We start from the raw sequence: 14,076 nt of genomic DNA on the forward strand, positions 1-14,076 counted from the left end.
AAGATTATTGCTTCTCAATAAAACGTTTTCTGAGGGGAAAGAAACAATGAGCTGAGTAAGGGACTGGCATGTAAAATACTATCATTTGCAAAACACTGGCCTGAAACCCACTTGGAGGCAGAGAAGCTGGGCTTGAGCCACAGAAGAGGGAAAACAGAAATGCAATAATCACATATTTATTTTTAGAGAAAATGAGAAGCTAAATAAACTGTAAAACCAGTCTTTACCGGTAAATCCTTTCTGTCCTGAAAACCCCGCTGAGCAGAGCAGGAACAGCCAGTTCCCAGGGGATCAACTGGTGGTACCTTTTTGGCAGCTCCTCATTCTGCCTGTGTTGGTGCCAGGACACTTTGAGTCCTGAAACAATTCATTTCAGTAATGCCACAGTGAACCACTGCCAGGAATCTGAACTTGAGAGACCATGGCGCTGCTGCTGAAGATGATTTTTCTACTCTAGGTCTGAAATCACCCTGCAATCAAGAGGGGCTCTGGGACTGCTCTCCTTTAAAGAAGCTCACAGACCTCAGCCTGCCAGGAAAGCAGGACACAAACCATCCAAACATAACATTTCCGAGGGGATTAGTGCACTCACAGTTGGATTTGTCATGGGATGGTGTGGGACACTGGAATTCATGGCAGGGATGAGCAATTGCATGCTGACTGCCTTGATAAATGTGTGTCTTTGAGGTATGTCTAATTGTTCCAAGAAAATAAAGGAGATGCCAGTACACACAGGAGGAGAAAACATGCAGAAGAAATTCTGTGAGCAATCCCAGGGTACTCAGAGGAGAAGCCTGTCCTCAGCTGAAGAGCCTGGCAAATGTCACCGTGCAAGGAAACCTGGCTGTCAACTGCAATGACACAGCAAGTCACACCTCTGACTGGAACACTGTCTCCTTGATGGGAAATTCCAGATAGGCCCAGTGATGGAGACAGATGTCTTTCCATTGCCTCACATAAATTTCAGCATCCAATTAGCAGTGGATTCTTTGCTGCTGAGGGAGGCACACTGGGGGCTCTCAGGATACCAGAAGGGACAGCTCTCCAGAGCCACTTCTAGCTCTGACAGCCTCGCAATTCCAATGCCATGACATCACCTCATCTGCAAGGCAGCAAACCCACACGTGCTCCCATTTCTAGGGGCGATATGAAATCCTGTCAGGATTGCCTCCTGCAACACTTTTAAATACAACTGTACGACACAAATGCTCCTCGTTGGGTCTCCTCTCCTGCAGCCCATGCCAATGTCTCCCAATCCACATTGATACTGTTCAATACCTGAAGCTCCTTCTCAGGACATCTGTCATATTTTTCATCCCACCTCCACCATTTTAGCAACCAGGTCTGTCTCTTATTTGCATCAAATTAATCCTTTCTACAGAACAACCCAAAAAACCACGAGTGGAGAAAAAGATTCCAGAAAGACAGAACTGAATGCGCTGCGTTTTAGCGTATCAGTGGAAACATCTTGATGATCCTTGGAGGTCCCTTCCAACTCAGCATATTCCATGATCTTCAGGATGTTAGTACAGCACACCAGTAAGGCAGGACTCTCCCTTTTTAATGTGCTTTTCTCATGCCCAACACTGCAGTCCAAGGGTGACAGGAGAGATGGAAGAGAGGTGAAGTGATATGGTGAAGTGCTATGCCTTCCACCCATGCAAATCCCTGGGGCTGTGAGGAAGACACAAACCACCTCCCAGATTTCCTATCAGTATTGCAATAGACCAACCAGGCTGCCTCTCAACATAAAATATCCTCAACTACTAAGCATGCTTCTAAATGGGGCAGATGAATTCAGCTGTAATCAAAGGGCTGCATTTTGGCCTTGGACCATAGCATGTGAACACCTCCCTGTGTTGCTGCCTGCAGGGTGCTGGAGCACACAACTGTTGAACACCTGTGAGTGCCTGGCAGTTCCCTGTGCATTAAATATGCACCACAAAAATTCCATCCTAAGGGCAATGTTTGAAGTGTGAATTCCCTCTGCAAACCTTCACCATCCATCAGCGCTGCATGGGGTGCTCTACCCAAAACCAGTTTGGCAGCCTACAGCTTTTCCTTCAAAACCAGGGCCTACAGCTATTCTGCACATGACAAAACTGGCTACTTAAGCTTTCTTGAAGCAACAAGAAAATGTTTTTATGCAAATACTTTACAAGGTCTGAAATTCCATTTGTCTGAACACAACACAGCTGAAGTCAACCCAAAGGTCTGCCTGCTTCTCAGTTTAAGCCATTTCCCAGGCAGTATCTTGTTGCTCTTACGAAAAGGACTTGAAGTCCAAAGCAGCCACCCCATAAGGCTGTGGGGAGCCAGACTGGGAATAAATGTATCCACAAGCAGTTAGAAGGGAATAATCTATACAAACACATCGAGTCATCACCAATATTTTGATTCAGTTTTTACCAAAATGAAAACCTAGTCATTGAAAATATCTTACTTACTTCACATTATTGTTAGAAGAAAGGAAATTGATTTGTAAGGTTTGGAGTTTGTTTGGGTTTTAATAGATCTTCTGGAGAATGTGAAGCCACAGTCACCATGGCCTTTAACTTCACAGACTAACAGATTTATCTATTTCTCTTACAACCTGAACTGCACAGGAATTTCCCCCCCCAGTGCCTCATCAAGAAGGGGATTTGGTTTAGAGCAGATGTGTTGAAGCAGAATCCAACTGCAGCCAGCACCACAATCACTACCCAAAGCAACAGTGTTAAGGAGTCTTTTGAAATTTTTCTGGCAAACACCTTTGTGCTGCCCTCCCTGCCACTGTTCACACCTGTAAACATCCATGGACCAACCTGACTGGCTTCTAAACCCTTACTTCTCACACCTAAAAATAATTATAAAAATAAATGCTCACTGTAGTACAAAGCATTGTTTATGATATTAAAAAATAACATAATATTTCCAGTGAAATTCTGTGCTCTTTGGCTGAAGTTTCTGGCTTCTGCCCTGGGCTCTCAGCTGTCCAGAATAGAAACATGCTTTGTATCTTCTACTGCACTTCACACACCAGAGGCCTGGTCTGGAAGAGACGTGTTAATATAATACCAGCTAAGTAAATTTAGCCATTATTTTAAATTAATTTAGGTATTGTGTGGTCAGTGGTCATCTGGTAGAAACATTATTACACACATGCACACACCAAATTGCTTTTTTGCTAATGACTCATTTGTTTTATTCCTGCCTCTTTCAAAAAGGCGATTAAGTTGAAAATGACCTTTTCAAGATCGTACTTGTGGACCAATCTTTTCATTTTTAATTACTTACTTTGGTTTAATTGTTACATTAGAAACTATTAAGAAATCAGCCAGCTTCATAATCAATAATTTAATTAGAGTTTTAAGACCAACAAGTCAATGCAAATGTTATTCTGCAGCCAGGCCTTTCCCAAAGCCTTTGAAAGAACTTTACTCCCATTTTGTTTCAAAGTGACATTGGCGACATAGAAATTAAATTCATCCTTACTGCAGTATATCCTGCCCACACATTATGGATGGACACAGGCAGCTGGTAAGGAGTTCAGATTCAGGTCAATCTGCTCCCTGCCCAGGCAGGAGCACAACCTGCTTCCCTCACTCCATTTCCCTCATTTTCATTTCATCCTGCATTCCCCGAGACCTTGCGCCAGGAGCCACACAGTGTTTACTGGAACCCATGGCCAGACTTCCAGTATGTTAAATTTATCTATTTATAGCTCTCTGATTACTACTAATACTCTAAAACAAGCAGCAAGTGAAAACAGATGAAATCTGCCTCAATGGGTGGTGAAGTGTGCCCCCCTTCCCTCCACCGCTTCTCTCCGCCTGCCCTTCGAAGTTTGCAGCCTGTCAGTGCCAGTGACCCATCACATGGAGCTGCCAGTGCAGTGGGAATTGCAGGGCCTGCTGCCTGGAATGCAGGTGTCCCTCATTTGTCATTACAGACATGTGGATCACATGGCTCCATCACTGCACAGTGCCTTGCCCAGCAGCAACCCTCTGGCAGAGTGCTGGGAACACCTCCCCATCACCCATTCTGGAGATGAGGGAAACAGCACAGGGATGAAAGGGAGCCTTGAAGCACAGCAGCAGTTTTGGTGCAAGGCACTGAACCCTGCGGGGCTGCAGCAAAGGAGGCAATCCGTGTGCTGGGAGCTTTGGGAGCAGGGCAGCAAACAGGGATTCCAAGACAGGCATGGCTATGCCTTGCTAGGGATGGATCACAGGGCTGCTCCGGCCCAGGGAAAGGCAGTGACGTGAGGAAGGAGCCAAGACACCAGTGAGTCAAAGCTAGGCTGGGCCGCACTGCAAGGAGCCTGGTCTGGAGGGTGCAAACTCTGGAGGAAACTCCTGCAGAGCCCCCAGGGAAACCACAACTGCATAGGAAGAAAAGCATCAAGCTGCAGAGGATCCTGTGGCTCTTGGAACTGGCTTGCCAGGGAATGGTCACAGCCCCAAGGCTGCCAGAGCTCCAGGACTGTTTGGACAACGCTCTCAGGGACAGGGCAGGATTGCTGGGGCTGGTGTTGGCAGAGCCAGGAGTTGGACTGGATGGTCCTCATGGGTCCCTTCCATCTCAGCAGATTCTGTGACTCTCCAGCAGCAGCTTAAATGACTGTGAATATCATGATGGAAAGTGTTACTTTAATCTGACCTCATTGCCATTTATACATTTCACATTAATTGCAAGTCAAGCTGGAGATTTAAGCTTTAACACACAGAACTGTCCTGTCTTCTCAAATACTTCCCCTTGAAATTAAAAATGTAGCTTTTCTTCGTTGTTGGGACAAGACAGAGGAAGACAACTCATTAATGGGCTGAATTCCCACTGGCAAAAGGACTCTGACATCCACTGAACAGGACTGGGCATATCAGTGAATAGCAACAGCTTAATAAAACACTTATTACCTTTTAAGGGCCACTAATTCACCTGGAGCTTTAGAATCATGGAATCATTTAGGTTGGAAAAGACCTTCATGATCATCAAGTCCAACTGTTGAGCTCTGCAGAACAACCTGATCTAAAAGGTTTAGTCTAATTTAAACCTAGTTGAACAGGAGAAAAAAGCCTGTGGGATCAGCTGATGATACAGTTTGTTAAACTGTTGATTTAATGGTTTGATTTTGAAGACAAGATAAAGGACGACCTTTTCCAAAGGAAAGACATAGTTCCAGTCTGAGGGTGATCCTGGGGACAGCAGCCACACAGAGTTTGAAGCACAGTGGTTTTCCTAACTCTCAGGAAGAAGAAGAACCCACAGCAAAACAAGAACATCAGATATTTTCTTGCTTGCATCTGGGTCAACTGATCCAGGGTGCACTTCTGTGTTCATTATTTGAAATATTTTATTTCAATCTGCCTTTTTTACTGAAGTTGTTTTGATACAAAGTCTGAATGTAGCATTTTTAAGAACTACAGTGACCAAATCAAGCTTTCTTCCCCCAATTATTTTTCATAATTAGAAAGAGATCTTGACTTTTTTCCTCAGCCATATTTCTGGTTTTGAAAAAACTGGCACTAACTCTCTAGGAAAGCATCCCAAACAGATTTAACATAAACCTTTTAAAGTTTTACTTTTGTCTTTTGTGATACTACTTCTGGGAGAAAACATAATCTGCATTCACAACAATTTGTTCTTGATTTCATATTTCACTGTGACTCAAATTCCTTTTCATGTTAAGACAGGGAGTTTTAAAATATGAACCCATAATTTACAAATGCACAGAATCAGGAACACAGAATTTGTTACACTTCATGCCAGGAACTGGACTTATCCTTGCACATCCCTTATTTACAGCAAAATAACTCAATTGCACTGGGAGATTTGCATGGAAGAGCTCTTTGTCTCCAGTACTGACAACTTCAATCTTTGACCTACTTTTGAAGAGGATTGATTTGGACCTTAAACTGCCTGTCAGATGTTTTTTAAATGACCCATCCTGTCTATCCACTCGGCTCATGAATTCATTCCTCAGGAGTTCAAAAGAGTTCAAATAAAACTGACAAATCCAATACTCTGAGGAGATTCTGACTGATAATTTTGTGTTAAGGTGTTTACTTGGGGAAAAATCAACTGGAATAGGCCGAAAAGTATAAAGACAACCAGACTGCTTTTCAGAATCACTCCCTTTTGGCTGCTCAGTGCTTTTCTTATACACCTGATCCTTAAATACTCTGTCATTTTTCCTGAATTTGCTTCATGAATGCCCATTCCAAAGGGACACAGGCACAGAACCCCCCACCACAGATAGGCAGAATTCCTGCAGAGATCTGAGTGTTCCCATGTGCTTTAAGTCTACTGACAAAAAGGTTCTGACAAAATCATATTGAAAAGCAAAACATCTACAAGCTAATTTATATTTCACGGGAAGAAACAAAACTACAGTGAGATATGTCAGGGAATTACTAATTTAAAAATTACTCAATAGTGATAAAATAAACACTGGAAAATAAGTGGTCTAAAAGAGAATCTCAGTAGAAGAAAATAAATAAAAAAGGTTATCTAAGGAAATGATAAATTTGGAACAATTTCCCTGAATTTAACCAAAAGTTAAGCAGCTTTGAGCTGCAACAGGAACCACAGCACGGCTGTCCCAGGCTGAGGGCATCACAGGGTGGGAGAGGATGGGCTGTATTGTGAAGGAGAAAATTGCAAGGCTGCAGCTTAGATCAGCATCCTTGTAATTATTCTACATCCATATGAAACACACAGGCAGCCAAGTGCTCATCATTAAAATGCTGCAGCACAGCTGGAAACCTCAGCCAACAGCTCAGAAACTGCCCTGTGCATGGATTTATTTATTCTCTGGTAGGACATGGAGTGCAAAGCCCTTAGAAATGGCCATTGTCCTCAAATGACCCACGTGCCTTCAGCCAGAGCTCTTTTACAAAGGCAAAAATGCAAATGCCCCCCCCCAAATTCTTGGGGTTTACTCTGCTATTTCTTTGGATGCACAGATGGATCATTTTGGGACCTCTGTGGGGCGGATCATGAAAAGCCAAGGAGAACAGAGCAGGCAGAACCTCGATTTAACACTCTCAGCACGTGGTGCTGGGGTTGCTGAGTGTTGCTGCTTCACCTACCAGGTGGGACATCCATTTGGGTTTCCCTGCTGTTTCCCACAGACCTAATTGTGTGGGAACTCTATCAAACTCAGCTAATGTTCAAGAGCCATTAGCAGACCTTGATAAGCAGATGCTGGAGCACAGAAGCTGCAATTTATTAGCAACTACTGCTCTAAAAAGGTCTGTGTCTGAGAACCTCTTTTATCCAATGCCACATTTGAAGACAAAACGCTGCCCTACAGAAGCCCCCAGCAGCCTCTCCCTCTTTTCCCTGACTGCTTCTTCCTAATGAATTCCTCTGGGTGTGGTGCAGCCCTAGAGCCCCAGCCTGCCCTGCTGTATGGAGTGTGGTGCCCCACACTCAGGAACCATTCCCAGGGGCTGAGAGATCCAGTTTCTCCAAAGCCATGCACAGATCTCCCTGCAAGAGCATGAAAGGAGGCTCTGCCTGCATTCCCACTGCCCTCCCTTGCTCTGGGGCAGGGGAAACTGCGGGAGTCTCTGAAGAGGAAAATGGCCAGAGCCAGGTCATCACTGGGAGCCTCTTGCTGCTGTTCAGGCAGGATTCTGGGCAATTTCATTCTGTTTTTTCCCTTTTTCCTACGAGATTGGTGCCTGCATTATTCATCAAGGATCACACTACCTTGGAGCTTCTAACTTTTGATTCTGCTGTTCAGCCCACAAATTACTGACAAGGACACAATCTGATGTGCAGAGCCAGAACTGGCATCTGGTCACTGTTCTGCTGCGCTGCCTTACCCCTGCTCAAGTCATCTTTGACCCAAATATGAAAAAGTTGACATCTTGATGCCTTCCTGCCTGAATGTCAGAGGTATTAGTTTGATAGTGGGGTGGGAATGGGGTCCTTTTATTTGTGTTATGCAGCAATCTTCTGCAAAAGGAATGCAGAAAAAACAGGTCTTATCTTAAATCACTGAGCTGCCCTGCATAAAGAAACATATCCCAGATAACTGAAATACTAACTTGAATATCAGTGAGCAGTAGAGACCAAAATGGACAAGAATTATCAAACACTATCTCAAATGCTTGTTATTTCACGAAATTGAATAGAAAAAGAGCACTGTATGACTGTGACTTTTTACAGAGCTCTGTGTGTGCTGAACTTCGTTCACAAGAACAGGGTCACTGACGTGAATGGGCCTGTCCCATTAAGGACACACAGAATTCTTCCCAAATCCTGGTTGGACACAATTCTCAGGGCATTACTACTGGAAGCTGCCTTTTAAATTACAGTCTCTCCACAACGTTTTCAAAAATGAAATATCCAGTTATAGAATCTGACATTTCAAAAGTCAGAAAGCAGATGAGATAGTTACTAAATCAATACATTTCAAACATGTAGAATGAAAAATGTGAGTCCTTCTTTCCCCCCCTTCTATTTAATTATTTAAGTGTATAAATATTTGGTATCTCATCTGTCTGAAAAAAAGAGCAGAGGTTCAGCCTGGCTCAAATGGTGTTGAGACAGATGTGAGCAGCCCCAAGCAATGGTTCCTGAGGCTGTGGGAGATGCAGAGGAGTGGCAGGTCCCTCATCGTGGGAGGAATTAACCCAGGCAGGGGAACTTGTACTCAGGGGGGCAGGGGCTCTTTTGCACCTCTCACATTCATCACTGGACACACCTTGCAATTCACAGTGGAGACACTTTCCCTGATGTGTCGGCGAGGAAATGTTCTGGTGAAAAGCCAGAACATGCTTGCCTTTCTATGAAACTGGCACAAAGAGGAATAAATTCTGCAGCTTATCTTGGCACCAGAGCCATCAGCTTCACTGGCAAGAAATTCTCACCAGCAAACTGCAGCCTGGGTCTCCACATCTGATCTACTGCGTATCTGGCACAGCACGAGCGTGGTTCCTGTCCAAATCCAACACCAAATCCGTAATTCTCCCTCAGTGTTTGGAAAGAGCCACAAGTGAAATTCATCTTTCTCTGTTCTCATTTTCCTATAGGCAATGTATCTTACGTTTAAAATAAGAGTCAATGTGATGTAGATTTTTTTTTTAACCACTGGATGGATCTCACTTTCTGTTACCCAGGAAAAAAAATAAAGAGGAAAAAGTAATACCCTGCATTTCCAAAGTCTGCAGGCTGCATTAGAGTTCAGGCTTAGTAATTACAAAGATTTATGTCCCATCCTGCCCCAAATGCAGAGCTCATTGTCCATTCAACTTAACACTGCTCTGACTTACAGTTCTCTGTATCCATTATCCTAAATAATAAAGAGCTGACTGCACTTAATGATTGAAGAGCAAGATGTGATTAGCAATAGGAATCTGATTTATGAGAAAACAAACCTGAGCGTGGTTTTCATGTTTCATTAAAAGTATCTTAAATGTACTCCTTACTGCTAATTGATCTCACAGAGGTGAGAATATACTCTATTCCCAATTAATGGGACCAAATAATTCTTCTTCTTTCTGGAGGGAACATTTAATATCATTCAGCATTTAGAGGGAGGTGGAATCTTCACAGGGATTTCTCCACCTCAAGTGATGTTTCACTGTGGGCATTTATCCCAAATCTGCAAGATTTCCCACTGAATATGGAAAAACTTCAACAGCATAAATACACAACAAAATGCCATATACAACATTTTCTTTTCACAAAAGGTCTTTCCTATCTCAGCAAAATTACTCCAACTTGAATAACAATATTGGTGAGCAAATATAGAGGCTTTTTCCTTATGTTTGTCAAAGGAAAACTCCTTGATGACTCTGTTAATTTACTATGAGCAGGAGATTACCGAGATATTTGCAAGATAAAGTTCCTTGCAGGATTTATTGGAAACAAAACAAAGCAGAAATCTATTTTTCCATTAAGCATTTCACTTTTGTTTGTATTTCAATACTTTTCCCCCTCTTTTTGAGTTATTCATATTTGGGTATCAAATATTCCTACAAACCAATGCATTTAGGGATAATGAGTCTTGACTAGTTTCATTTTAACTCACTGTGCTTTCTGACCAGGATTATTATTATTATTATTACTATTACTATTACTATTATTATTATGAAATGACCTTCTGTTCAGTCTGTTTCTATGATCCATAAATAGCAATTGCCTAATGAGCATCTCAAGTACTCCACCGTCATTTCCACAGCAGTTTTTCCTACCCTGTGTTTGTGTATCTCTGATGACAACACCATTTAATCCACAGCAATAGCTCTGCCTGCTTCCTCTCCAATCCCTTCCATGAATACAACCCTCTTCCTTCATTCGAGGCTGCAGTCTTGTACCTTTACACTGCCTGAGAAATGCAGAGTGGCTGTAACACCAACTGAAGGAACAATTTGAGAACTTCTAAAGTTGCTCCATACCAGAGAAACAGCAAGAATTATTAGATTTTCTGATGACAGAGGAAAAAAATTCCTCTTGCCTTGTTCTCACATTCTACTCGAAGAGGATTTGCATATTTGCTGTGCGAAGCAGCAGGGACAAATACACCCTCCAGTGTACTCAATGCATTTTTACCCATTCCAAAGAAAGAAGGTAGAGAACAGCAAAGGAAGAGACACAGAGTTTCTGTCACTACCTACAGTGATTTATTACAGAGGAAATAACACTTCTTCCCTGAGGAATCAGCAGAGTTCAGGAGGAGGGAAGATCCCTTCTGGAGGAAGTGGTATATGGTGTCATTTTTGGTCAGAAGGTAACAACTGTGTTAGTGAATATTTTACTGCCACATCACCCTTACTTTCTGTTTCGATTTCACACTGGGTCTCATTTTCCTCATGTCACATACGTCACTATTTGCTTGAATTCAAGGAAGACCAAGGCAAAGCCTGCTTACCATTCTGACATCCCAGAGAGACAAGGTCTTGTCAGCAGAGCTGGTGAGCGCGGTGCTGGAGAAGGGCAGGAACTCGATGCTGTTGACTGACTCCTTGTGGCCACGCAGGGTGTATCTGCACCTCTCACTGCAGAAGAGAACAGGAATGCAGCACCCGCCACGCAGGGCAGTATGAACAACACACAACTTTAGGGTAAACGAAGAACACATTTCATGCATCTCCCCAGCTACTCTCTAGAAAAATGACCATTGACAGTGATTCCTCATGCAAGCACTGAACCAAGGAGACAGTTACAAAACCCAACCCATTGCTGTTTACTTCCCAGTAACGAAAGCTGGAGCAGGAAGGTACAAAGAAATGAGAGGTGAGTTTTAAAAGACTGAATCCTGAGCAGCAACAATGAAAGCACCACTTTGTGTTCCCTGGGTGCATCCTCAAAAACCTTGTTGATGCAGAACTAAAAGGGAACGGATGAAAAGGTAGGATACCATTTCCTTTTTAAGGATATCAAATTCCTTCTTTTCAAAGGGTCTGAGAGATCTATTGGACCGTGCCCACGTGCACCCTGAAGAAAGCCAGTGAGTGCTGGCAACCTGGTTTTCCTCTCAAGGTCCGTGAAAAGGCTCAGAGAAAGCAAGTGATGCCTGGGAGCTCTTCACTGAGGGTGAAGTCTTGTCCCTGTGGACACCCAAAACCCTCTTCACTGAAGGAGAGGTCTCTGGCTATGGATGAACCATAGCACTGGCCATTGTAAGCTCCAAATTCTTAAAGCAGAGGTGAGGGAACAGAGGTTCACCCCAACAGTCGAGGTGTTCATCATGAAGTGACAACAGCTCAGATGTAATTACCTGTGAAGTGGTTCTGAAAGTTCTTTCAAGGCTGAGGACAGCCAGCCACTACACCTTCTCCCAGATGAGCAGCTGTGGAGTACCACTGGAGAGCTTCTGGGTTGGCTTTCTCACCTCGTTGCTTTGTTTTCTTTGAATGAGTTAATTTCTGAGACAACACTATTGGTCCTTCTCAGCTGAGGGGACGGACCTGATGTAGATGGACCTCAAGACAGGAAGCTTTTCCCATTGTAGGAAACTGGACACAACCACGATGACACTGCTGTGGAGAATCAGTTCTCTCACCAAACAGCCTGACCGTGGCTGTACAGCTGTAATCTCATGGAAGCTTTTTGGGTTTTGCTTTGCCTTTTATGTACATACCAGAGCAGAATGTTCCTTACTGAGGAGAAGGAAGAGCCCAAGGATGCCCCATCCAGACAACACAGAAGGTGACAGACAAATCTGGGATTACTTAAACTCAGCAGACTGGCAAAGGCTTAACTCCTTCAGGAGCATGTCAGTAGGGGGGACAATTGAAATGATCCAGGATCCATCGCTCATTATTACTCAAGGGTATCACTCCATGATTTCTTTAGATATACGTAAAACGTAAATGTGCAGTATTTGTATTGTTATATCCTGTGCAAACACACAGACAGGGGAGCATACTGTGGAAAAAACTAATCAATGTAAACTCAGTAGCAGTTCTATCCCCTTTGTTCAGCTGAGTCAAAAATAGTATGAAAAAGTAAAAGCCAACAACTCATCATAAATTACTGCAGCTTTCAGCGACAGCTCAGAATTTTATTCCTTGCTCATGTGATTCTGACAGTAGAAACACACCTCCCCTGAGCTGGCTGCTGAATATATCACTGGGGCTTGCAAATTAGATTACTGGGTGGCTCTTAACAGAGAAATTTCTTACAATATTTATTAAGGAAGCTGTCAGCAGGGGGGAATTAAAGGTGTGATTTTTCTTCCTTTTTTTTTCCCTGCCTATATGTCCCCAGAAGACTCTCAGAGCTCTTGCAGGTTCTTTATCACCAGCACAGGAGAGCAGTGTCTGCAGTGAGGTGCAGGCCAGGAGAGCTGCAAGTTTGGATGGACACTCCCTTGAGCACGGATCTAACACAGGCACTCCTCAGATCTGTTTTAGTGCCTCTCCATTTCCCAGACTGGAATGATATCCTGTGCTGAACACCACACCTGTCCCCACAAAGGGAGAGCAGAAGGGAGATAAGCAGCTTCTGAGCAGAAATATTATCCAGGAAATAGATTTCAAAGAAATATTAGATTCCACTGGCATCATTTTACAGAATCTATGTTTTTCTATTATAGGTAATACATTATACCACCCAGTGTTATCTGTTATGTAGCCTACATGTGTTATTTTATCACGAGGACTCATTTTAAACTAGACATAAAGTGTTTGGCTGTTGGAACTCGGTGCACAAGGTATCTGATATTCATGATCACTTGATATACGACAGTAAAATAACTTCAATAACATAATTCTTTTGTCTCACAGTCTCATAGCAATGTTTTACACCACAAAATATGCCTTTTCCATTTCAGATATTACACTTTTATGTGTGCCTAGGTATGCCATTTTTTAACGGTGCCCAATGATTTCCTGTTTGCCTGTTCCACTGTAGAGGCTCTGAGCTGCTGAACAGTTTCTGACAAGCAAAATCCTGCTGCATTTTTTGGTGGGCACTCAGCATTTTTGAAAACACAGACAGCTTTCCATACCACAGTGTGAGAGTGGTTCCATTGGAAGAAAGGGGATATTTTCCTGTAATAACAGGGCGTGTCTATGCCCTCTTCAAAGGCTGGGGGAGAACAATGTCTTCAACCTGCTTGACCGGGCCTGGGGTGAAAGAACACAGGAAAAGGAAGGAAGGTAAAGGAAAAAAAAAGGTATTTTGTTTGTCAGGCACTGATGAAAGATCTGGACCATCTCAGGCAGCCAGGCTGCAAGAACAGGCTTGTGAGAGATTAATTAGGTGCCAAAGCAGGAAGGCCCATTCAGCATCCCTTAGCAAGGTGAAAATGGACTAAAGTGATGGACCATGACAGCAGCAGAAGGGAAGGAAATGATTTGCACTTTTCCATCAGGAACACAAACACCCAGCCCTGATGCAGCCTCTCTCCTTCCCACTTCCCTATCACTGCACACTGATGAGCTCTGGCTCTTGAGATCTCATTTACCACTCTGGTAACTGACTGACTGAATATTGCTGAGAACCTTCCCCTAGTGCTACATAAAATAAACTCATCTTTCCTTCCAGCTGAGACATAATTTCGGCAAGATTGTCTTGTACCAGCTATCTTCTCTTTGGAAAGGGCAACTATTTATCTAGATGTTCTTTTTCCACAAA

At 43.3% G+C, this 14,076-nt stretch overlaps 1 protein-coding gene across 1 annotated transcript in view; it reads right to left on the minus strand.

Annotated features, from left to right (window-relative positions):
- The window catches only part of SPAG16 (sperm associated antigen 16), a gene marked incomplete at both ends in the record, with an annotated part of 363,061 nt that overhangs the window by 138,515 nt on the left and 210,470 nt on the right, over nt 1-14,076 (minus strand). The window contains one exon of the mRNA XM_082285233.1: nt 10,865-10,991. Within this exon, the coding sequence (XP_082141359.1) occupies nt 10,865-10,991 (127 nt within the window). The remainder of the gene's footprint in view (nt 1-10,864; nt 10,992-14,076) is intronic.

The sequence above is a fragment of the Coloeus monedula genome, assembly GCF_965178545.1.
Source record: "Coloeus monedula genome assembly, chromosome: 7".
In the NCBI taxonomy this organism is placed as follows: domain Eukaryota; kingdom Metazoa; phylum Chordata; class Aves; order Passeriformes; family Corvidae; genus Coloeus; species Coloeus monedula.